This window comes from Anabas testudineus, chromosome 22, assembly GCF_900324465.2.
Source record: "Anabas testudineus chromosome 22, fAnaTes1.2, whole genome shotgun sequence".
Taxonomy (NCBI): domain Eukaryota; kingdom Metazoa; phylum Chordata; class Actinopteri; order Anabantiformes; family Anabantidae; genus Anabas; species Anabas testudineus.
Window position 1 is genome coordinate 2,304,741 of NC_046630.1, and position 25,851 is coordinate 2,330,591.

At 39.0% G+C, this 25,851-nt stretch overlaps 1 protein-coding gene and 1 long non-coding RNA gene across 2 annotated transcripts in view; one reads left to right on the forward strand and one right to left on the reverse strand.

The window, feature by feature from the left end:
- Positions 1 to 14,388, forward strand: part of LOC113148317 — a 41,429-nt gene extending 27,041 nt beyond the window's left edge. Inside the window, exons 2-4 of the long non-coding RNA XR_003297428.1 lie at positions 3,693 to 3,723; positions 12,700 to 12,761; positions 14,277 to 14,388. This is a non-coding gene — a long non-coding RNA (uncharacterized LOC113148317). The remainder of the gene's footprint in view (positions 1 to 3,692; positions 3,724 to 12,699; positions 12,762 to 14,276) is intronic.
- Positions 13,171 to 25,851, reverse strand: part of LOC113148314 (transcription factor IIIB 90 kDa subunit-like) — an 85,587-nt gene continuing 72,906 nt past the window's right edge. The window contains exons 17-19 of the mRNA XM_026339977.1: positions 25,136 to 25,187; positions 17,703 to 17,862; positions 13,171 to 14,543 (exon numbers count right to left, since the gene is read on the reverse strand). Of these exons, the coding sequence (XP_026195762.1) occupies positions 14,506 to 14,543; positions 17,703 to 17,862; positions 25,136 to 25,187 (250 nt within the window). The 3' untranslated portion in view covers positions 13,171 to 14,505. The remainder of the gene's footprint in view (positions 14,544 to 17,702; positions 17,863 to 25,135; positions 25,188 to 25,851) is intronic.

Genomic DNA, 25,851 nt, shown 5'->3' on the forward strand with positions numbered 1-25,851 from the left:
CTGCAGTGTACTGGCAGCATTTCCAGGCCATGAGTTTGGCAATAATGCAGCAGGCGGAGGGAACCGGCTGGTGAGTGAGGCTCAAATTGAGTTTGGCTTAACAGAGAGGCTTTGAAGGGTAAAACAAAGTAGGCTATCATGACAAATATGAAGAGTTTGTTCCAAAATTAGAGCAATTTTTAGTACAAAATTAGATGCGGATTATAAAGATAATTGGTACAGCAAGTCTTTAGTTGGCAAACTGAATGTTTAAAGATTCAGTAATCTTCCTTCAAGTGGAACATATGTCTTTTAGCAGCACTTTGTAACATTATCTATCAACATTGCTGTAAAGTTTAAGTCATATTTACTGGTCTTGGCCCTGTATTACTTTGAGGTAGACAAAGCTAACATATAACCATCTGGAAATACATGGACAGTGAGAGAAAGAAAGCTGGTTATATAAAGGCTTTTGTTATATTAACAGACACATATCATCACCCACTAGAGAGTGCAGCTGTAATGTTCTGTAGTTGTTACCCATGATGAATCTGTGGAGTACGATTGAATTCATTAAAGTAAAACCAGGAAAAACAAGCATGTGGTTTGGAGACATACTATTTTATATAGAAATGTGGATTATTTAGGTCTCATTGCTCCTGTCCAGAAGCCTATTTCACCAAATTAGCAACACACTGTGATTTTTAACATTGCCATTTAGTTTTGCTAATTTCAACACAATTCACTGATCAAACAAATGTACATAAAAACCCTGGAGGGCTGGGAGAGTGTTTCTGCAGTTTATTATTTTGTTCAATATGACCCTAGCATCATGTATCATCCATCAGCATATAAAAGGTGCTTGCAAATATTCTTTTGTGGAACAGGCCCCTGGTTGTCAGTTTAACTAGTTTTGTTAACAGCAAAGCAATGCGAGGGAGCACACTTTGTGTCTCTGATAATATTTGTCTAAATGTGCTCCATTTTCAGTGACCAGTCATATTTACATTTATTTTCTAACGATTAATGTTGCAGTTCCGTCTTTTTCTTCGTACATTTTACATTTTATCTTAGGGACTCTTTTATACATGCTTGAACTTCTGTGTGAGGAAAATCACAGACCTGTTCTCATGAATTAGTCTATGAGCCTCATTTAGTGTAATACCAGGGGATCAGTCTCATAGCAACACAGTCAACAAAACAAAGCTGAGTTGAACTTCTGCTGTTTCACATTACATCATTATTTGGCAACAGGTTACAAATTCAGTTATGAGCACCTGAAGCAGGTGCTGATTTGATGTTGGTGTCTTTCTGTTGGGCCCAGCTACAGACACAACCATAACAGAAAAACCTGTCCCATGTCTTTCTGCAAATCAAATCCGTAAGCCCCCCAAGGCTAATTAGACAGCTTCGGAGATGTCAAACCATACGTTGCTAAGCAACAAGAGTGATGAAGCACACCTTTAGGCTTTGTGATGACTGACGCGCAGATTGAGACGTATCGGAGCAGAACAACAAAGCTTCTGTCTGATCACATCCAAAGGAAAAGTCCAAACAGGAGAGAAGAAGAGACGAGAAGAGAAGACGACGTCTTTTTAATCTTCGTCATGTTACCTCTGATCAAGTGCCAGGTGTTCAACCTGTTCTGCAGTCAGACCCTCTCTCCTGCTCTTTGTCTTCTTCTGTCTCTTTCAATCGTGCTCACCCACCCCCTTCATTATCTCATGCACACGCTCACACACACCTGAACCTGCCTGTGCGTCTGTCACATGGCGACCCAGGACTAACTGCAAAACAAAATGTAGAACTTAAGCATACAACAAGCAACACAGCAGTCATCTACACGCTAATACGTGTGCACATAAAGAACAAGTACACACACAGGTGCAGTCGCATACATAAGGGCACGTACATATGTAGGTGGGCTGCAGCACAGCTCCCACCCTGTAATTAAATTCTGTGTCTCCCACCTGTGTTACAGAAGCAGATCTGACTCAAGGTAATTACAGGGCTGCAGCAGAACAAAACAACACACACACACACACACTATGTAAACCTCTTACAGCACTCATGTGTACAGATGCCCTCAAACACCTGCTACAAAGCAACATTACAGGGCCATACACACACACTATTAGATCATACTGTTCTGTTTCTCATCAGAGATTCACTGTAAATCTGCTGTTTGACATACCTTTTACTGCTCACTGCTCTTTGCATGTGAGGTGCTGCTGTTTCTGTATTCATCTCAAACATATTTACGCCGAGTTTATCAAATTCAGATACAGACGCATCGAATTTATAAACTTTTATTTATGTGCATTGCTGTTAGCCAGATAAAAAGATCCTTATCCACTTTATTCATATCTTCGTCCAGTCTGAAAAAGCCAATATCAGCAGGATATAAGAAGGAAGAGAAGAGCAAACATAGAGGCAGAAGAAAGTATGAGAAGAAGAAAATGAGAGAAGCAAAATAAAGAAACAGCACTTAAAGCGAATACCCTGACACACTACATCTTATGTAGCTTTGCTTGGGAGGAGTTTTTTCTTTTTTTTTTTAAATGGAGCTTGGATGGATAGATGCATTTACACCTTTTTAAACTCTTGCTAAAATTGGTCTCAGGGTGCACTCAGACCTAGCATGATTGTTTGTTTGGTTCCTTTGAACTGGTGTGCAAGCTGCTGCCATTGAAACAGCTCCTGGGTTCACTTTTAAGGAAACTTATCACCTTTAGTGTCTTTATTCTCATAACTACAAGAGATATTGACTTAAAGATTCAGTTAATTGTTGCAGGACTTGCTGTCAGGCTACTGGAATAGATGTTTTATTTTTCCATAATTCATGTATAGTAACTAAGGCTGCAAGATTAATCATAATCACAATATGAGTGTGATTATATAACCACAAATATCTGCAGTTTGTTAAAACAAATATGTACTTGTGTGAACGCGACAACCTATTGTTTGTTTGCCCTTTAGTTGAATCTCTAATAACATGTCAAATTAGTCTTTGTTTGGTTGGTTGTTGTTGACAGTAGAGCATGTGGTGTATGGTCGAGTGTATGGGGTCATGACTTTCCGGTGTACTGCGTTGCCAGTTTAACTCTCGTGTTGCTAGATTTTATTCATTTGTATTTATTAATTTTTCCAAAAAGTGACAAATCTAGTCAGACATTACCTACTTATCTTGAAGTGAATGTGTGTGAAGGTGCATCAGCACATTTAGTTGATCAATCAGGAGCCAGAATTGTGACTAGCTTTTATCCACGTTATTTGTCCCTGTAAACTACTAAAAACATAGTTTTTGCTAAACCTAAAGTATAATTTACCAGATTTAAGTGTTTATTGAGATAATAATAGCTTAATGTATGTTTGTGCATTCATTTCAGTGATCATTAATATGTATATCATGTATATTTTCCTTGACAACCTGGTTGAGATTTTTGATTTGTTTAAGCTGTCCATCCAGTGACCAAGGCACAGGAAGGATTCATTTTAAACTAAGTTATTATCATAGTTATGGGGCCGTTAAGTTGGAACAGCAGATCTCATCTTTCCAGATTCTGCCCAAGTTGTCTTGTTTGTTGAGTTTGTCTTTGATTTAATGTGGGTCGTTCACCTAAAACAGAAACCACCTGCACTGTATCTGAGAAAGTCCTGGTTTCTTTGTTTTGTTACACCTACCTGATATCTACTTATTTTTATCTTCACAGGTTGCTGCAGAGTTCACTCTCCCCCCCTTCGGTGAGTTTGTATTTATAATATTCTTTCACTAACAACCTCTTATTTATATATCATCATGTCTTGGATGAGGACTATAGTTAATCAGTGATTTTTATATAGTCACTTATGGCTTTTGAACATCCAGTAATGTGGATGTGTTTTAAAAACTGTTTACTTTTCAACCCAGTATAGTCCAAATTTAAGCAATAGTGTAGATGTCTGTTGCCTGCAAATCACTAGATTAGTGTTTACTGGATGCACTAATTAGATCCCAAGTTTAATTTTGGATGCATGCTGTTTTCATTTAGCTCTCTCATGCACTTTTAGATATGTTTAGGATGGTTAGACATGTCTGATTGTGTGTACATTGTATCTGAGTCAGGCACGTCCATCCATCTAGTCCATTTGTGCGTGTGTGGGGAGCAAGTCTATGGGACAGATTAACACTTATCAGTCTCTTTATGCAAATATGTTCATGTGTCAGCTATACGTGTGCGTCCGTGCAACAGACTTTGTCTAAGAGAGATGGCTGTCATGGGAGTTGTCTGCACAGATGGAGGTTCAGTTATTCCTTAATGAATTCAATTACAGAGATGGGACCATACATCAAAACATAGCTTGGAGCAGAGCACCAAACTCATCTGTGGCTGCAGAGAAACAATTTGGAGCCTCTCTGCTCCTCCTCAGCTTGTTTATTGAGTCACACACCAAGCCAGAAACTGTCAAGGATTTATGTTTGGGAACCAGAGGACTACAGGAGTTCGGCAGTCTGTGGCAGCAGATTCAGCTTGGCTGTGGAGCCAAGATGCTGGACGGCTCCACAGCCAAGACTAATTTCTTCATTTTGTACGCCGTTCAGATTGATTTAGTTCAGCACTCTCTCTCTGTAGCACTCAGCATTGAGCAAAGAAAGGTTTTTCAGTGTGACACGGTGGCATTTTCCCAGCTATATTTCTGAGAAGATGCAAACGTTGTCTACAGTGACCAGGGCCAGTTCCACATTATGTGTCTATTTTTTGTAAGCGCTGCAGTGGTGGCAGTGGCCTAATGTCGCTTGGATACAACTGCCAAACTGACATATTCTCACAAAAAATTTGTGACTCTTAATAGCTTCTTAAATGGCTGAAAAATGTGCCAAGTGTAACTTTTCAAACCGCTTCTCTCAGCAGCAGCAACTCACTGTTTTCAGTAAATGCTGGGTTAAACCAGTAAATGAAAGGAAGGGACAACTGAAATATTGGCTCAGACTTAAGTCTGGACTTGTAGAAATGAAGACTTGAGACTGGGATTTAAACTAAATTGGTTTTATTTTATTAAAGGTCTATTCAAAACAGCAAGCCTCAGTGACATTTTAAAACTTCTCTATAAACAACACCTCTTTCATGAGACATTTCCACTAGAAATATTGTGTTATTGTTATGTTCTGCAATCAGAAACCAGAAAAATGTCCCTTCTATACCTGTAATTTCATATGTATGAATAATAACCTGTCTTGACTTTTCAACAAGATATAAAAACAACTCTTAACTCAAGGCTGAATTAGACCAGCCAAACTGATAAACAAGATAGGAGCAGTTATACACTGTGCATTTAATTATTCTGTAAGTGCATTTTATTAGTTTTTTTTTTCTTGTTGACCAGATACAGTATCATTATAGATTTCAATTCTTAGCGTGAGTGCAGAAGTTTCTGACAAATAAATTACTTTTTCATTCCGATATATTTATTTTTATTAAGTCACTTTCTTTACATCCATGGGAGTTCTTGAATCGTTTGTGACATCACAAACTCCCAGGTGATGTCCAGAGATAAATATTGCTTTGCCTGACCATAAACCTTGTTTTTGAGGAGGGCCTACAAAGTTACTAGTGGATTTAAATTAGCTGGAAAAAAGGGGCAAAGTCATCATTAGCTTATTTCTGACGTCTTTGCTGGCTCGATCAATACTTACAGTAGAGCATGCATCTATGTGATGGATCATTGTCTTGCATAAATATCATGGTCAGTTTGGATGCTACAGATTACTTTTTGTGCTGCTGAAAGCATCCTCTGAAAACTGACAGTAGTTTCAAATTTCAGTCCATCTGCAGCTCGAAAATGTCCAATCAGTTTATGATTGATGACGGCAGCCCACATCATTACCTCTCCACTATCTTGTTGACACCTGAGTCCATGAATGAACCAGCCACAGACCCATGTGTCATGGTTATCCAGTGTTACTTTTATCTCATTGGTCCATAAACCTTTGAGAAATTGGCCTTGAGGTGTTTTTGGCCCATGCTTGATGCTTCAGCTTGTCTTTCTTATTTAGTGGGCACTCTAGTTTGTCTTCCTCATCCTAGCAATAGCTCAGAGGACTTTACATGTTGCGCTTGCAGCTTCCAGGAAGGTTGCAGTTCTGGAAAACAATGGCTCTGGAGGCTAAAGAGTTCATGGAAGTTTCATGCTTAATTTTTCACAAATCTCTTGCAGTTAATTTGTGTTGTTTCCTTTCATCACGTTTGAGATTGGCTATGCTGTTACTGCAATGACAGAGAAAGTGATTAGCAGCTTTCACTCTGGCAGGCTACTTGCCAGGCTTATGTAATTAATTTCCAAAAGCTCGATTTACCAATCCTTGCAAAACGTCACTTTTGAGACCGTTTGAGTGAGAAACATGCAGGATTTATGTAGATTCAGGGCCAGAATGGGAGGAAAATGTGTTTTGGGATTTAGTTGGCTTATTGTAGATGTTGTCTGATTGAGTCTCATTAGGCTTAAACAAAGTGCTAGTTATACCGTATATTGTAACATGTTCTGAATTCCCCTTCCCGAGAAATCATTCAGACATAATTGAGGGTGCAGTGTTCAACAGTTTTGACATCTTCCAAACCTGACAATCCATCAATCTAGCTAGGTGAAAAGTGAGAGAACCATATTTCCTTACTGCTACATGCTGGCCTTATTGACATTAGATACCAATAACATCTACATCAGTCAAAAATGTCACCTACACCTTATTCTTCTAAGTTTTCCAACTTCTAATCAATTAGATGGGCTTGATGAAGTTTTAGGCACTTATTTACCTACAACTGACTATTTTTCTACTGGTAGGAGATTTGCTCTACAAACACCAGCACCTTGATGATCACCTCAGTCCAATTTTGTCATTTTATCCCATTTAGCCACAGTTGTCTTAATTTTTTGGACTGGTAGAAGTAGATTATGTAGTCTGAAGTGATTGCATATTCCTAAAGAGAGATTGGTGAGGTAGTGATTAGAGGGTTTTCCCCCTACATTTCCTACATGTGTGGACATGTAAACACCTTGATCCTTAGTCATGTGCCTAGTTAATTTCTATCATACTGAACCCAAGATTAATCTATTCAGAAACCAGGTTCTGAAAAAGTAAGAACAAGGGGCCACATTTAGTCATGTCAGTGTGGTTGTAGTCTGACTTGTCTAATTTATATTACAAAAGACGTTTGCCAGGACAGTTGACACAAAAAGGAAAGATTCACTGTGATAATAAATAAAGAAAATGGAAAGGGTGTCGCTTTAGAACAAGTTGTCTGTGTTGTCCCCTTTTAAACCTGGTGGCTGTCCTGTCCTTCAGAAGCTCCCACTGGACCAAGGTGCATACTACAGGTAGTGTAGGAATACTTCAACAACCCCATTAAGCTACCTGTCAGAAGCATTCATCTTGATGATGGCAGAGAAAACAGGCACTGGGGGCAACATGAATACCTACATGTATTTATTACACAATGGATGCTGTCGCCCGCAGCAAAGGGAAGGTTAGTGAGGAGAATGGCTACAAAAGAGAGCGCTGGGGTAAAAGAATCCCTCTAAGCTGAGGTCCTGGGAAATAATTGGGGTGAGGAAGGCAACTGGGAGTGAGGCCGTGGTGTTTGGGGAGGGATGCAGATTGGGGTGGTGTGAGTTTGTGCTGATACAGGATAACACAGTGTAGAGAAGGAGGGGGGTGGTTATTAGGAAAATGGCTCTGGCAAGAAAAAGGCAGCCTGGTCTGGGAAAAGGAAAGTGTGCGCTTCACTTCTTCTGTCTTTGTGAGGACCAGTTTCACTTTTAGATTTTGAGTGTGAAGACATTTTTAGAAGAAAGCAAGGGATTTTAGAGAGTAAATACAAAGGGTATATTATATAGAGTATATTTTCAGAGTAATATCAGTCTTGGAACATTAAATATGTTGGTGAGGATTTTTTAAAGGTGCAGAGTAGGGTTGCACGTTTTAACTAAATTCCTTAATTGATAGTCGTGACCTAACCTGTGTTTGGTTTGAAAGGGATGTAGCTAAGTGGTAGAATTCATGGTCATGGAAAACTTAGCTTACTGCATAAGTACATGATGTTTTTAATGGTAAAAATGTAAAATCTCTGACTCAACCAATTTTCAACCAGCTAACTTTTTAAATGAAATATTAACACGCATTTTAAATATCTTCTCATAAAACGTTTGTCATAATATCATAAAAAAAAATGTAGTAGTGACTGACTGGTCAACCACAACTGTCAAAAAGCACCTTATGTGCAGGAGGATCTGATTAGCACATCATTTTAAGTGCTTTTTAGAAGGGTAGCCATTAGCTTGCAGACCAAGCACTTCACATTATATCCCAGTGAGTAGTCCCTACTTCACCAAGATTTTACCACTGTCTTGCAGAGACGGGAATTCATTTTGCTTTTCCACTTTCTGATATAACTGGAGCCTTAAAATGAGTGAGGATTGAGTGTTAGTTGATTGAGTTGTCCATATATAATATGGAGAGACAAACAGTTGAGAGGAGAGAGAAGGGACTAGGATAAACAAAAAGACAGGATGTTGTGAAAAGAGGAAGGAGGAGAAGAGGGATAAAAGTCATGTGAATAGGAGGATGCAATAAGATGAAGGCAATTGGGAAAGAGACAATAAAAACACCTAATGAACAAAACTTCTTAGTAAGGAGGGAAACGGGAAGCAGGAAGAGAAGAGAGGAAGTTGAGGGAAGGAGTAAGGAGAGAAGGATTCTATATTCTAATCCTGGGTTTTCCTTAGAGTCACGCTGGAAGCCAAAGATAGAAAAAAAATCTGGCTCAGCTCAAAGATAATGGGTGGGGGTGGGGTATAGAAAACTCTGCAAACTACTGTTTAATCAACTTGCATAAAGGGCATTTTTCACAGACAGAAGGAATCCTTTCGCCTCTAGCGCTCTGACTCACTGTGGAAGGGCAGTGAGGTCAGAAACGCTGCAAAACTAAACAGCCAACTTTATTTTTATTCCCCCTGCCTCCCTCCTTCCCTCAACAGCCTGGTAAAGGTTACAGTAAAAGTTTGGTGTCGAAGGAAGATTAAGTTTCAGTAAAACTTGAAGTGTGGAGAGGGGGTTGGCAAATATTGAATATAGTCAGCTCTTGGGGAGACACGCGCAAGTAAGAAGGGGTAGGTGGAAAACTGAGAGGGGGCTTTAGAAAGCTGACCTGACAGCACAATCACATAGCATCATAAACCATGAAATTATTTTTCAGGCCGTGTTAGGAGAAAAGTCAACCTGAAAAGGGGACACTAGTAGAGGGTCATACAGAGTGTAATTTAATAGTTTCTCAAATCTCTCCTTCAAAATGCCTGAGGTGTTGACTGGAAGCAGGACAAGTTCAGATCTTGGTGGTTATGAAGAGACAATAATTCCCTGAGACAGCTCAGGGCTAACTCGTGACATTTACACACCATCTATTAATCTGTTAATAGGACTAATTTAGCTGCACTTCAAATGAACCGGTCATGGTAATTGAATCTTGGGATTTGTTGTTTTCCTGCATTTTAAAACAGGATTTTAAAATTTTGACTTCTCCATGCCCAGAATTTAATGATCTGAACTTAAAGGGCAGGAAGCTTCATTGAGTTTTCCTCATTTAGTGAAACCAGTTGGATAAAATTAAAACAGTGATGGTAATTTAGTGCTCGGCTATCGAAGCACATAGTGCTAATGTTTAAAATTTTGCTTCAGAAACGTATTCAGTTTTGTATTTAGTGATTAACTATGCATTTCCATTCTTAGAAAACACACCATACAACCACAATGTTGCTCAAAGTCAAAGGTTGCAGCTATTAGAAATATAGATATTATTTTTGTTAAGTATTCAGACGATGATTCCATCAATTATTAAAGTAATCTGCCGTAAATACTTAAAATAAAAGAGGAAAAGTCTCTTAAAATGAACTAATTAGTTTTCTCTTTAGAAAAATGTATTTTGATTGATTACATTTCAAATTTCATTCAATATATATAATGCCTTCAAGCTGTGCAACCTTGCTTTTAGAGTTTCAACCTAACAGACAAAACTTTACTTGACCTGTATTTACTTTGACCATTACTGTCTTCTTGAAGGGTTGAGACGTTTCTAGAGGCAAAAAGAGGGGACAGGATTGAAACCGAGTCAGCCCAAAGTCCTGCATGGGTCCAGGTTCTTTCATTATTGAGTTATTTGAGTTACTTATGGAATCAGTTCAGCCTTAGTTCAGCCATGATCTAAGTTTGTTCCATTAGTAAGGAATTTTGTAGGAATTTTAATTTGGCTAAAAGGTCAAATGCTCATTTAAACATCATAGATCTTAATATCACAGTTTGATGAGGTCAATTATAAGTGGTTCAGACTTGAACATCAAAAACCTGACGCCTAGAAAAAAAAAACATTTAACCTGTATAACATTCTAGATATTTTGGGGCATGAATATTTTTTTTTCATACATTTTCTAGTTTCTCAGCGACTGCAGTAATCCTTTTGAATTCAGCAGCTCCACAGTGGCAGCAGCGTAAATATGAAGACTGCAGTCCAAAATTAGATGTCAGCCACCTGGGAGAAGGAACTGACACATTTTCCCAGAAACTGACTGCAGCACCTCTTGATGATGTTCCTACCAGTCTTATCCAACATTTACGAAGTAAAAGAAAAGAATAAGAGATAAAAATACATTTTATAAATTAAAGTTATCTTAAGGTTAATTTAGTTTAACTGAGTTACTTAATTTACTAACATCTAATACTGTACAAGAGCTGTACATTAATCCGTCCGATTTTCTTTAGGTAGTCCTATTGACGCGCCCTTTGCAGGCCTAGTTTTTTTTTTTTTTTTTGCTCTAACCACTCAGCATGTGCCCTGCTGCTAGGTGCTATGAACTGAATGTTTATTGGTGCCTATTGACCTTAAGATCCTCTCAAGCTCTGTCAGATTAGGTGATAGATTCTTGTGAGCCGCCATCTTCAGGCCTCCCTACAGAAGAAGACTTCTGTTGACTTTGCTGTATGTTTTCAGTTGTTTCAGAACTGCTGCCCTGTCTCAGGTCGTGCACTTGTAACTTCAGATTTTGGGTTAAAGGTCAAAGTCACTGTGACCTTATACCTATACCAGTCTTGTGAACGGGAGATGAAAGGAACACCTTGAGGGGTTGTTACTTCAAATTTGGCATACGCACCCTCTTTGACTCAAAGATGAACGGATTAGGTTTTAGTAGTCAAATTCCAATGAAAAGAAAAAACACCAAGAACATTCTCATTAATGCCAAGTCTCTCAAACGCCTGGAGAGAATTTCATTAGACGTGGCACAAACGTCCACTTGGACTCATGGATGAACATATTAGAATATGGGTCTGGACGGACATGACTGTAAACTACAGCTTGTCTGGTTGGCAGAGGAATACAACAGAGATGCGATATTTACTTGGTCTTTATAAACATGCTGCTTATCTTATTGTTTTTTGGAACGTGATAAATTAAATGTTTGGATCAGGACCTCTTTAAGGCCTGTACGTTTACTGATCGCAGAGGTGATAATGAAGAGTGTGTAATGTGTCATTAAAGATTTTACTCTTTAGTCTTAAGATCCAGTTGCTGCCAGTTGTTCTCATAACAATTGCAAACTGTCCAGTCTAGATCAGGATGATCTGTTCTAGTTCAGTATCATTAGGAAATTATATTTGAATTATTATTTTTAAAGAAAAGGCTACGCAGTCACCAAAATTATACACACAGATGTTTTGACAGTGGTCTCAAGAAGGAGCATATTTTGTTTCCTTGCTGATGTTGAAATACTGCTGGTAACAGTCAAGGCGTGCTAGGAATTGTTTTGCCCTGACAAGAAAAATTGTGTGTAAAGGTGCAGCATTAATCATCTGACGCAAGTGGTGCTGCAGTTTCACGTTTCTTCCCTCTGTGATGAGTCACTCATCTTTCTATAGAATCTCTTCACACAAACCCAGAGACACCCAATATCTCTGGAAACAATGATACCTTTGGAACATTGTAATACTGTACAGACGTTAAATGATCCAGTGAAACGTCTTACCTGATCAAAAGCATCATGATGGTGGATGATGTCAGGTCATGAATAGTTCTGGGTTCAGTCTTACAAAAACTGTGGGGGAGTGAATAGAAACCCAAGCACATTTTACTTTTAACTGAACACAAACCCAAAAGACTTTGGTCTTTTGGAAATTTAATATAAGTCAAGTCCAAATCAACAATGATTAACTGTAACTCTAAGTCAGGACCCAGCCCACAAGTGTTGTCAAGAAACCTAAACACATTTAGGTGACTTGTTTTTTTTCTAACATTACAAGGAAGGTTCACTGCATTTGTCACAGGGAAAAAAGTAAAATGTGACCTACTGTTGTTCTGTGTTTAATAGCTTTAGGATAAACATGATAGTCTGTGGCACAAGATAAGCTAAATTCTTCAGAATTAATTGATCCATTACGATAGCGAGCGGAGAGTCTCTATATAGCATTTTTTTGACACTAACTAAAATTCAGTTCAAGTTCAGTATTAAGTCCACTGAGACAAGACTGATGCGTCTCACACATTTGCAGCTTGAGGTGTATGATCAGTGATTTGTCTGAATATAGACAAATAAAAATTACACAATAACTGAACATTTGAATCTTTAATTTAATGCATAGTTCCTATCACTTGTTTTTTCTTTGTAACTAAAAAGAAATCTGACAGTTAAATGTTTGATTTCTAGCCTCAAGGAAAGTCGTTCAGAGTGGGTCCAGTCCAGATGTCAAGAAGTCTTCGGCTCCTGGGGTAAGCTCATCTCTGTGTTTTATTGCATAGATTTTCTGTCAGTGTTCTAGTTTCTGTCTTTGCAGTTTTTCGTCTCTTGCAGCTGTAACTGCATGTTGACTACCCAGATTTTATTAGATTTATTCTATCAATAAAGTAATAATGCATCACCTCCTTTGAAAAGGGCTAGCAGATTAGTTCGTACTACAGTTGATGTAAAATCAGTCTGTTGGTGACTACTGGTGCAGGTCTGCATTTTATTTAATTATTTGCCAAAAACTGCCTATTTCAATGCACTAAAATTCCTTAGAAAAAGTCACTCTCTCAACGTAGTCTGCTAACACCTAGCTTTTTCAATTCAGATAACCTTAATAAGTAAAGGCTTTTTGTTTTAGACTATATTACTAATAAAAAACAAAACGGACAAATATAAATTTCACTTAGTTGAAATCTCTTTACTGTAGCAGCAAATACAACAATATGCAGATGTAACATCATGACTTATAGCAGCAACACAGAGGCAGTCGAAATTAACACAGATGCCTCATTAAATATTGTTGTGTAGACACAGTGACAAGGCCACAACCTCTTTCACCTCCCAAGTAACATTATCAAACAAAAATCATAAAAGCTTAAATACAAAATAGATTTATTCTCTTATTGGGCTCTTTCATTCATGTGGAAAATAGAACATTGCATAGAATGTATTTACATCCTGGCTTTAATCGGCTCTATGGCCTATGGAAGGACATCATGAAGGATAACATAAATTAATCAAAAAAAAAAAAAAAAGATTCAATCAAAAACAAAAGTCTAAATCTAAATCCTAACCCCTATATTTAATAGCACAATAAAACTAATCAAACCATCACATTCCCTAAGTTTCTCAATCTCATACAATGTTTTGGATTTGATAATATTGGCACATTACCTGGAATTGTTTAAAGGCAACACCACTGTAATACATTGGCTTAAGCAGAGCAGACAATGTGTCTGTCCACTGATCACCTAAGGCATTAATAAATACTGATGTGAAGCAGAAATGCGAAGACATTCTGAACTTCTAAAACACTGATAATGACTTGGTCTCATGCTACCTGATTGTTAGATGCTTGTTTATAAGTACACATTGAGAGATTGTGTAGTACAGAAATGTAGTTTGAGACAGAATTAAGTGTCAGAAAGCAGTTACTGTTCTTGTTTTGTCTTATGCAGCGAGGACATTTAGCATTTTATTTAGCTTCTTTAAAACAGGAAGACAACCAGTGTGAAAGGCTTGTGCACCGTTATCTTTTAGTCAGTTTGTCCCCTGATACTTCTCGTAAATGCTAATTTGAAATTTTGCAGGATAAGATTAAGTTGGGCTAAGAGTGGTTCCAGTAGTAAAATGACTATATTTAAAATAGAGTCATTTAAAACATTGTTGAAACCCAGTTGTCTAAATGTTTTAGCCCACTTTTAATCCAAATTTCTTCCGACCTGCAACTAAGCAGACTAGTACTTACTGGAATTCTTCCTACCTTTTTGTTTTTGCAGCATCATCTCTACCAGCTGCCTGTGACCAGCACTAGGTCTTCATACTTTACAATATATATATATCCAACACTGCGTCAGGGATGCAAAATTTAACAAGGAGCGTGATTTTTTTCCAACTTGCATGTCCCATTTATTCTTGATGGGATTTCCTTGTTCCTCTTAGTGTGATTTTATGTCTCCAGTAGTAAACCTGTATGTACCAGTTGGGGATAACCTAGGTGGACCACTGCTAGAATCCATCATCGTAATCTCCATCACAGCCGTAATCTGAAGGATAAGAGACACAGAAGAGTTAAGTATCCACACTGTGTAGACAGACTTGAAATTTTCACAAGAGAAAACTGACAGTCACAGACCAGAGGTCACAAATGTAAAGGCTGTGTACCTCCACTACATGTTTGTCTTGTCTAGAACATCTAAAATTGTGATTTTTGTTAATTGTGGATGATTACATCTAGACACATTTCCATTAACTGACCTAAACGCCAGGCTGGAACAAGTGCTCCTGGCTGAAAGATAGTTATTCAGCTGTCAAAATGCAAAAGTGCGGTTTGGTGGAGAAGAAAAAGGTGTATCAGTCAACAGGCTTCTTGGTTCTAACTGATTAGAAAGGAGTTGCAGGCATTTAAGCTTTGGAGTTGTTAATACAGGGTGGCAAAGGCATTATAATTCATTAGTTAATCACATTTTGTTTTATCTGCCAGTTCATTTACAGTTACTTGCACCCTCCTCTGTTTAGGGATGATCGTTTGAGTTTGACTGTTTCATTCACCACTTTTTCAAACCAGCAATCTTCAGTGGCCATAATGTCGCCGAATTCCTCGCTGCATTGAACTACGTGTGTGTTGCTGTATTGGAAATGTTTAAGATGCTCCCGAGTTTTTAGCTGCACATGTAATCATAGTGTTGTTGTGTTTGTTGTTTTGTTCGTGTTATTCTGTTGTAGAGCTGCTCCTACTGGAGCTTTTTGTCAATTCTACAAAGGTCCAGTTAGGGTAGCTCCAGGATTTAAGTGCTTCCTTTGTGTTTGTGCTCCTTTTCTTTCTCCTCCGTGCATGTTGGTGCGTTCTCAGCCTGGTGCTGCAGGGACAACTTCTAGACTGTGAGTGGCCAGTAAACACCTCCTCTGTCTCTCACTGTTCAACAGAGCCAACCCCAGCCCACTCTGCATATATACCCTTCTCGCTCTACTGATGTTGATGGTTTGTAGATTTGCGATTTGGGTCAAAATTAAAAAACAGGAAGCTGAAACTTTGTCAGGACATAACAATTCTGTGGACAGTGGGATCAAGATCACACAGTGGGACATCAGGGTTGTCTGGCCATTCTGGGCTGTACAATACACATCAAAAAGACAGAAGTCTCAACACTGAGGTATACAGAAAATCAATACTTATTCTCTGATTCTCACCACCCACTACAGCACAGTCTAGAAGTTGTCCCTGCACCACCAGGCTGAGAACGCACCAACAAGCACGGAGGAGAAAGAAAAGGAGCACAAACACAAAGGAAGCACTTAAATCCTGGAGCTACCCTAACTGGACCTTTGTAGAATTGACAAAAAGCTCCAGTAGGAGCAGCTCTACAACAGACAGAATAAAACAACCACAACAACACTGTGATTACATGTGCAGCTAAAAACTCTGGGAGCATCTTAAACATTTCCAATACAGCAACACACACGTAGTTCAATTCAGCGACTGGATACTTGACATTATGGCCACTGAACATTGCTGGTTTGAAAAACAAGTGAATGAAACAGTGTTAAACTGACACAATCATCACTACACAACAGAGGAGGGTGCAAGTAACTGTAAGTGCACCAGCAAATAATACAAATGAATTATGATGTTTTAATATGGATTAATGACCTAAATTCATTAAATAATTCAATGGGTTCAGCCATATTACTACTTCTGTTTTGAATTAAGATAATTATTCACAGGATTTTCACTTTCTCCACTGCACTTAACTCAAACTGGGGCACTTTAATGCTGCTCTGTTATTATTTTTATTTATTATCTGTTATATTTGATTTTGGAGTTCTTAGCTTTATGTAACGCAGTGTATTTCCTGTTTAGTAGTATTTTGACTTAACACTGATGAATTGTTATGTGAACTCTTATTTTGTGAATAAAGATTCTTTAGTACCAATTTAAAGTTTTATAGTTTTTGTCCATTATTAGTAAAAACAGATCAGATTAGTAAAAAGTGTCACATCACTCTGCAGGAAATATAGTCTGTCCTGCTCACCTTTCCTTACTAGCTCTAAGGGGCTGCTCTAAGGCTGACCCTGACCTTTGACCTCTCTATTGAGACACTAGAGCATAAACAAAGAGTTCCCCTACAGGAATCAATTAAGTAGCTCATGACTTTTTACTGCGGCAGAGTCATGACACTTAAAGTCTGGAAGCGTAAAGTGAAGAAATTTAATGTTACTGAGGCCTCATTAAAACATGCCAGGAGTCCGAGCAGAATCAGAGCCATGACCCAGACAGGCAGATTCATTAAAAAGGTGATTTTAACGGGTTCACAGTCCAGACACTGTGTCTCAGAAGTGACAAATAAATTCATATATTCCAATAAAATTATGGGAAACTGGACTGAAAACGCTTAAGTTTGAGAAGGATCATTTTCTAATCCAAAGATCAGCAGGAGTTGGACGTACAGACAAACATTTGTAGGTTTCAACTCCTCCAATGACAGAATTTCCAGCTTTTGGATCCAATCAGGTGTTTTTATATACTTACTTTAAATTTGTTTTTATGGTTTGTGGATTTGCTTCGCTGCTGCCCAACAAATCTAAGGATTAAGGCATCAACATATTCCATCTTATGAGTCTGACAACAGAACTACAGTCGTTTTTTTTTAATTATAAAAACAAAAAAAGCAGCTGAACTTTCTAAACTAAACAAAAACAGATTAAAATGACAATTTGTCTGAAGCATAATGCATTATTGTTAATGTCTCCACTTCTATTTTTTCCATATTCCTTTGTTTCTTAGTTACCTTTGTTTGTGTTTGTCTACGTGTTTCCTATCTGTAATAAAATGCTAATTTTATGGATGGCCTTTAAGATTTACAGAAATGATTATTGTACAAAAAGTACTTTTGTAAATAAAGTTCATAATAATCACTATGTGAAAGCCGATTTCTATAAAATAATATTTTTCCTTCAGGTTTCATAAATCGATTAATTCTTCTGGTGTAAATTAACGTCAAGTAGTTTGCTGATCCACTAGTTAAAAACTAGTAGGCGCAGTAAGCTGCAACTTAAGCGTACACATAATTATAATCAGTTTTTGGAGTTACTACTACTACTTACAGACCGAAATCTTATTTAACTTCAACCTGAGACTCACTGTTAGTATTTAAGGAACCCAAACTATCAGCAAAACCCTTCAAAATAAAACTGTTTAAACTGACCGCTGCTGCCCATCAGCTCCATGGCACTAACACAGGCCTCCTCTTCCTCGTCGTCTTCTTCATCAACAGCTGCATCATCGTAAACGACCGGTCCGCTCTCCACCACCACTCCGCTGGTGGGGGCTCCCACAGGCATCGGCAGGGGGTTGGAGTTGGCAACCTGGGCACACAGGACATATTGTTGGCTGGTGTCGTTCAGTATTTTTAATATTTTTCTCTGCATGACGCACAAACTTCCCCTGGGAAATCTAAGCCAGATGTGATCTCACATGCCCCACTTCCTTTAAAATGATAAAAATAATAACAGTGAGTGTGACAGTGTGCAGTGAGAGCTGTAGGGCAGGTGGAGTGTACACAGAGAGGTGAGAAGACATTTCATGTGTGCCGCATCTCTACATATGACTAAATACAGCATCAGAGCGTGACCACAACCTTTATTATCTTACATTTCATCATTATCTAATTTAAGATTTAAAAGCTGTAGTCTGCAGCGTACAACTTTGTATTGTACAAAAGGGTCAGAAATTAATCAGCACCTCGGGGCGAAAATACCCTTCAAAGTTCATAAAAAGCCTGTGAAATTAAAACTGAAGTGTTGAGGGTGAGTGTGGGGGCAAAAATGCAATTAGAGCGCTCTTTTTTGCATTTCACCCTCTTCACTTTGTCTCAGTTGAGCTGTCAAATGTTCATGCGTGAATGTTGAATCTATCCCCCCTAGGGCAACTGCAGGTGATTCTGTATCCAAAAGCGTCTTTCCAGTTACATGCTGGGAGATAAAAATGGGGCAAAAAACAAGTCGAAACAGGAGGAAATGTTGGCAGCAGTAAGAGAAAATAAACAAGTGGTACGATAAAAAGCCAATCGTGCTGTAGAGGTTGGAGAGGACAGAGAGGGGGCCATTTTCCAGCAGTGGAAACAATGATAAATATCAGAGGTGCAGATTCAGGGTGGATCTGCCAGGATGGATGTTCCATTTTATGTTTCAGTACATTTTCCCCACAAATTAACACTAAAACTGAAAACCCAGATAACAAACCGCTTCACTCTAACTTAGCACTGATTTCATTTTTTAATGTACAGTGGATGACATGGACACACAACACCATGAGTATGCTATAATCCTGACCACAAGCAGAAATAAAGAAATAACCTGTTAACTTTCTAAGTCATTTGAAATAAACTGAAGTAAATGAACACAGATGACTACATGTCAAGTGTTCTCTAGTGACAAAAAGAAAAACCCTCAAAAAAAGAGATTTCATGGCATCATGATGATAACTCCTAGGTTTGAATTTAATCACCTACATACCATCAGATATCTATCTACATAAACGGAGACCCCAGTGTTGCTGATCAAATGTTGCATAAAGAAAAGTTGGTGCTGTACCATCAATCGAACAGACGGTCTCACTGAGCCAAACAGCAGCTGCTGCAAAACCCAAGAGCCACAGAGTCATAGTCAGTTTGCAGGCTACAACCAATTAGCTGCTCTGCTGCAACACATTAAACAGCATGTAAATGTACCTGCAAATCTCACTTGGCTCCATTTAGATGCTACTGTGCTCCTTATGCTTCAATACCGCCAACAGCAGTAGCTACAGAAAAAGTTTATTTACTTTTTCTCTGGTTCCCTGATGTGTAAAACCACCGCTCAGTGAGCTGCTGTCAATCAAACACATATTCCAAAAGGTTTTTCTGCTCCAATTTATTGTCCACAGACGCACGGCTAACAAACCTCTCCACCTACTGTCTGCACTGGAACAGACCTGGACTAACTCGGCCCGATCAGTCGTCACAAGCAAATCACGTTCTTAATCAGCTGAACAGTTGTTAAAGGGTTAAATCTCGCTTTTCATGTTACACAAAATCAAAAACCTAAAGTTTACAGGGTTTTCAAAATCATGCATACGTTGACATCAAGTGTTATATAAATGTATAACTGCTCATCTGTTTTAGGCTCCTACACCGTCCCTCCAACCCTGGAGAGCCACCACAGCTCCACTCAGTTACCACTAATTTGTCTGTTTGTGGGCGATGTGTCTCGCAGGAAGCAAATAAAGTTTTGTGTATGTATGTATCTGCTCACCAGTTTACGACTGTTTATTATAGTAGTAAACTATATAGGATACGTTGTAGTTTACATTCCTCATTGAAAAGGTACCGTTCGTACAAAACCAAATTTTTATTGTCTTCTTGGGCTCCAGGAAATTGTAAAAGTCAATTTTCGGATATTTTATAAATGTTCATTTTAGCAGTTAGAGCAGCTCCAAGTTAAACAGGAAGTTGGGCTATTAACGGTTATATGTGATTAATGTTAACAAACGTAGAGCTAATAATTTGACTATCTTCGTTTTCTTTTATAAACCCGTCTTATTGTTGAACTGTTCGTTTATAATGACACCTTAGCAGTTCATTTATAACCAATCCAACATGCTCAGAGATATGGAGCTGAAACCCAACTTATTTTATTTTTAAGTACTCGGATTGGCCCCTTTAACCGTTTATCTGAAGGAAAGATAATTCAATAAAACATTTCTTATACAGCTGCTCATGTTTTGTTCTGCCCAACATGTCACTGATATAGAACAGAATTCAAACTATTGACCAGGTTTTCATTTGAAATGTTCTGTTGTACTATTTTTTATTGTCGTTAAAATAACACGGTTTAAACTCTTTGTACAATACGGTTGTGCCGCTAAATCAACAACCCACATTCTTATACACATACTTATTGCACTGACGACGACTGAAGCCGTTCTGTAATTTTAATATCGTGCTGCTGTTTGTCAAAGAAGATTTCCCCTCAGAAAACATTCATCTCATTCTGAACAACAGCTTCTCATCTTCAATCTATTTATTTTCCTAGTGATATATAGACTGTACAGATAGGAAAAGGCAAAGAGACGATTAAGGCAGGGACAATCGGTGTGCCTCGGCTGTGTTCTTTTACCCTGTTCTTCCAGCCCTATGTCTCACACACCAAACAAGACGTCGCACTTTGGCCTTAATGCAGCAGATTTTTCACTTTAGTAATAAAAACAAAAAAAAAAATTCATTTCTGTAGCAGAAACTAATCGTCTTCAGTTTTCAACCACAGCGACTAAAAGGAAACCTCCACGTTATCACTTTCCTTCCAGCCAGAGCTAATTATAAAGCTGAAGCAGGGTGCAGGTGGAGGCTCCACAGTGTGATGGAGATATTTCTGTTCCTCAGCAACAGTCTGTTCGAGTCCCTGCTGGGGCTTTAGTTTCTGCCTTGTCCCCCTGCCACCTCTCCCTCCAATATGCCTTTTATTTCCTACTCTGTCATTCCTTTCGTCCCACCTCTCTCATTTCCTCTGTTCCTTCTCTTGTTCTTCCTACATCCTTCTACACTTCATCCTTTGTCCCTTTACATACGATGCTTGTTCTTTCTCCCAGTCTTTTTCTTTCTTTGCACTTTTTCCTTCATTTTGTGATCAATTGTGATAGAAAAACTCCAATGTGAACTAACAAGCCTTTCTCCTTTACTTCCTCTTGCTGGATCACTACTAAGGAGCTGGGTGCTTCATTAACTGCTGCACAACACAAGCAGTAAAATAAAATACAATAAAATAAAAATAGTCATAATTATAAAGAAAAACAACAGAAATAAATACTGTGCTCCAGAGTTATCAGAAGGTGAGAGCTGTAAAGTGGGTCAGGATGAAGGGTCTGAAGAGAGCAGAAAGCTGTGGAGAAGGACAGCAGAGGTGTTTATGTGTTGGTGGAGTCATTAAGATTACTGTTCATATTTACACTTTCAGCTGTGTCAGTCCTCTAACAAGACAACTGCTCGTTAGGAGTGAGAACGCAGCCTGAACAACCTACAGGAAACCGACGCTCTCAGAAGGTTTTATGGGTGTAAAGATGTTGACATCTGATCCTGCAGTTACTCATTCATGGAACTTAACGGAGAGCAAACCACCGTTCCTACTCCATTTCTTCAAGCGTTTTAAATTTGATGAAAACCAGAAAGTATAAATCACAGACAGCTGCAAGTCGACGTAAGACCATTGTGTCGCTGTTGTTTTGCATAGTGACTTATTCACATTTAAATCGTAAGCAGTACTTTTTGGGGTTCTAGAGACGTCCATTTATAAATAATTAGCTGTGCTTTGACTGTCAAGGGACCAAATCAGACAAATTCCTTTTAATTCGTTCAAAGTCATTTTATTTGCAGATCTATTGAAGGTTTATTAATGCTTTATTTCCTCCACGCTAGAATACTGCAATGTTCTTTATTCTGGTATCAGCAGGCAAAACATTCAAAGGCTGCAGTGGATACAAAATGCTGCTGCCAGGCTTTTAACACGGTCTAAGGGAAGCGTGACCACATCACTCCGATCCTCGCTACCCTCCGCTGGTTACCCGTGACTTTCAGAATTGATTTTAAGATTCTACTGCTGGTTTTTAAAGCCCTAAATGGCCGGGCTCATGCTTATAACTGTGACATGCTAACTCCCCATGAACCTGAACACTGCTTGAGATCCTCTGGCAGGGCCCAGCTAATGGTTCCAAAATCTCAGCTTGTCACTAGATGTGGCTGGGTCTTTGCTGTCCGAGTCCCTTAGCTGTGAAATCCCCTTCCCGATGATCTCAGGCAGGCAAACTCTGTATCCTCCTTTAAATCTCTTCTTAATTATCACACTCTTAATGTCTTATCTGTCCGATTTGACCAACATGAACTGTTTTTTTTAAGAATGAGATATTAGCGCTGTAAATCTGCTTGATCTCACAATGATGTGAACAAGAGACTCCTAAAGTTGTGTATTTGCTTCTTTGTTATTAGACCGAATCACCGAACACTCAGAGCTCACTCAGCCGTCTGCCTGATGTCAAGTCCTGGTTCATCAGGGTGAATGAAGAGGTCATCATTTCTACAGGATGAGCTGAAAACACTGTACGTCATGCAGTTTACCGCTGGCCTGGCCCGGCCCGACAGCTTCTCTGAGAACTCAACTTCAAATAGACTCGGCCAAGACTATTGCTGGCATAAGCAGACTATAGCTGCAACACCAGAGCGACTGTCTGCAGTTCAAAGCCCCCCTCCCCTGACCTCATCGGCCCTTTCAGATTTCTAAGCCTCTCTGAAAATCCCCACATCTCTTACTGTGCTGTCTGCTGCCCCAGTCTCAGACTAAATGCACTTCAGGGGAGGAGAAGACGAGGAAAGGGCAGCGGGGAAAAGCTGGGCCGGTTTCAGTTGGCAGAAATAAAGAGGTTACTCCTTCTCTGCCTCATAAACTGATCATTTCCTCCCTGGTCTTGTTCATAAAATGTACAAACTAATTGCTGGGTCACTGATGAGCGTGAGGAAATTGGCTTTTGTTAAGCATCGAACAGAATGAGCCTGGCAGGCCACAACTGAAGCACACCCACATCCTTTCAATCTGGGCCTGTCGCTGAAATGAAATGCCAATGTTACATAACAGGAGCAAAACACGGCGCTGCCTCAGCCAATGGCAGCGGCCGTTTGCTCCCAGTTCCCAGGGGGAGGTGAGGAGGGGTTGCTAAGTAACAAGCCTTGTTGACCCGGCCCCTCGTGGTCATGTTTTCTTGCTGGTTGACAGAGCCTGAGCTCCCAGAGCTCCTCCATTCAGAGCTGCCAACAGCACATGATGGAGAAGGAGACAAAGAACGGGAGAGGAGGGAGGCGAAGGGGAGGGAGACTGACAGGAGAAGAGAGGTTTCTGTGAGGAGAGAGTTCCTGAATTCATCTGAAAATTATCCTAAATATTAACATTTAATCATTAACCATGACTTCAGCTTCACCTAATGATGTGAACACAACTTCCCAAAATCTGAATCTTTAAGTATTTTAACAATATTGGGAAGTTCCTTTTTTCTCATTTACAAAAGATAAACTTTGTATAAATTAACTAACGAGCTGTCGAGACATAAAGTCATTAAAATCAGCTCCACCTTTATACCTCATGTTTTTATTTTTCTCCTTTTAAATTTTGTTTGAAAAGTAAATTAAAATCAGGTTTTTGATTTCCTTGGAATTAGTTAATGAATTAAACTGAATAATTAAATTTTTTTCCATTTTTATTCTGCAGAAACCTTATTTATGAGGAACATATTAAACAAATCTGGATAAGACTGGAACAGTTATTACCGGCATCACGTTCAAAACTTCTTCAAATACTTTATTCTTATCTAACTGTATAACTGAGTCTGATTGATGCCTGTAGTGGTACTTTTACTCCTACTTGGAATACTACGTGGAATACTAGTAACGTTTTGCTCTTTTACTTGTACTGAGGTTGTGTCGCTCTCTCCGCTCTGTTCTTAATGGAGTAAAGAGGAGGAACATTAATCTCAAAAATAAGACAGATCTTTAGAGGTGGTGTTGAAGCAGGAAGGGATGAAAAGACGGTTGAATGTGGAAAGTGAGATTTGGGGAAAAATGTCCAGAAAGCCAAATTTAAGACGTCTTCAGATCCTGTAAATCTACCCGTGATTGAATTTGGGTCCAATTTAAAATCAAATTAAGAAACCAAGTAGGGAGGCTGGCCTGTTTCTCTCTGAAGATGGCGGCTGAAAGCTGTGAAGCTATAAAACGCGCAGAATGAGGGCATGTGGAAATTAACCGTTCAAAGACACGACGTGTCTAGCTGCGTTTTGTAAAGCAGATAGGACACACTGGTTCTTTCTGGCTCTATCTGAAAACAGGGACTGGCCAACAGACGCACGACCCTGAACACAGCTGGTTGAGACATTTTTATGTTCAGGTTTAGGGCAGTATTTAGTTTAAGACCCTGTCAGAGTTCTGTAGGAGCAGTGAACACCCTGGAGGGAGGAAGAGAGCGAGGGAGGAGTAATAAGGGAAGGGCAAACAAAGAAAGAGTGAGGTTCACCTCTCACACGGCCTGAGTGGAGATTTATTTACCCCCCGTTCGCTCTGCAGGAGATTTTTCAGCAATCAGCTTTTAATAGTCGACCGACGGTGAATTAGAATCTGCTGCCAAGTGCTGCTACTGTCACAGCTTCATCATACACAGACAGAAAACCTATTTTATAATGTTGTTATCATCTACAAATCAGGTTTAAAGAAACAATCATCATCAGTAGTGCAGCAGATAGTCTTGGGTGCATGTACAAAGCCTGATAGATTCTATTCCTCTGTGCCACAGCTAAAACAACAAGCTGTTAAAAGTGCATTGATCAGCAACACTGGTTCACATGGTACGACACAATTTTATTAAATTTTAATATAATAGGTTTTTTGAGCTTTAGATCTAAAAAATGTACTTTAAGAAAACATGTCATGACAAGAATAAGCATGTGTATGTGCTAAAGAGAAGGATGTGTGTCTGTTAAGTACAGGAGGGCGAACACTGAACGCGGGTGAGGAAGAAGCAAAGAGAGAGTGATGAAGAGGAGACGTGATGAAGATGAACGGCAGCTCACCTGCTCCACAGCGAGCTTCTTGTTGGGCTGTCCGGTGATGAACGGCTGCAGCCTGCAACACAAACACCAACGACAACACACGTCAACACTGAACTCTGTTTAAGGTTTCAGATCAAAATTTACAACATCTGCTTTGTCAAAACTTGTTCTTTACATTTTAACCTGTATGATGTCTGTTTGTCTGTTTGTCCTAGAGCAGGAGTTTTGAGGAGAGTTTAATCCGATTTGAGGCCATTTGAAGTCGACTTTCTACTAAAATACTTTCAGCTCTCTGTTATTTATCGTCACCGTTGGATGAAGCTTTAACCATCTAGAGAAGTATTAATGATCCTTTCCACACACTGTATTCTGTAGCATGAAAAATGCAGGAACTCACTTATCACCATTTTTAATAATGGCTCTACTTCATGACCTTGAAGTCACGTTGCTGTAGAAAATTACGACCATTACTCACATCGAGGTTCAGTCTGAAACGGCAGCGAGTCTGCAGCTGATTTTATGAACCTCTCAAAGCCCAAAAGTAATGATATTCATTCCCAGACATTATTATTCCAGACATTAAAAGACAAGAAAATATTTCACTGTTGATTTCATTTCGCTGTGTCTGCTCAGCCTCGTTTCTTGTCCTTTGCCTCCATTTCCCTGTTTTTGAGTTTGTTTCCAGGCACACGGAACAAGAATGACAAGGCTGAGTCGCAGATCCTCCTAATCTTATT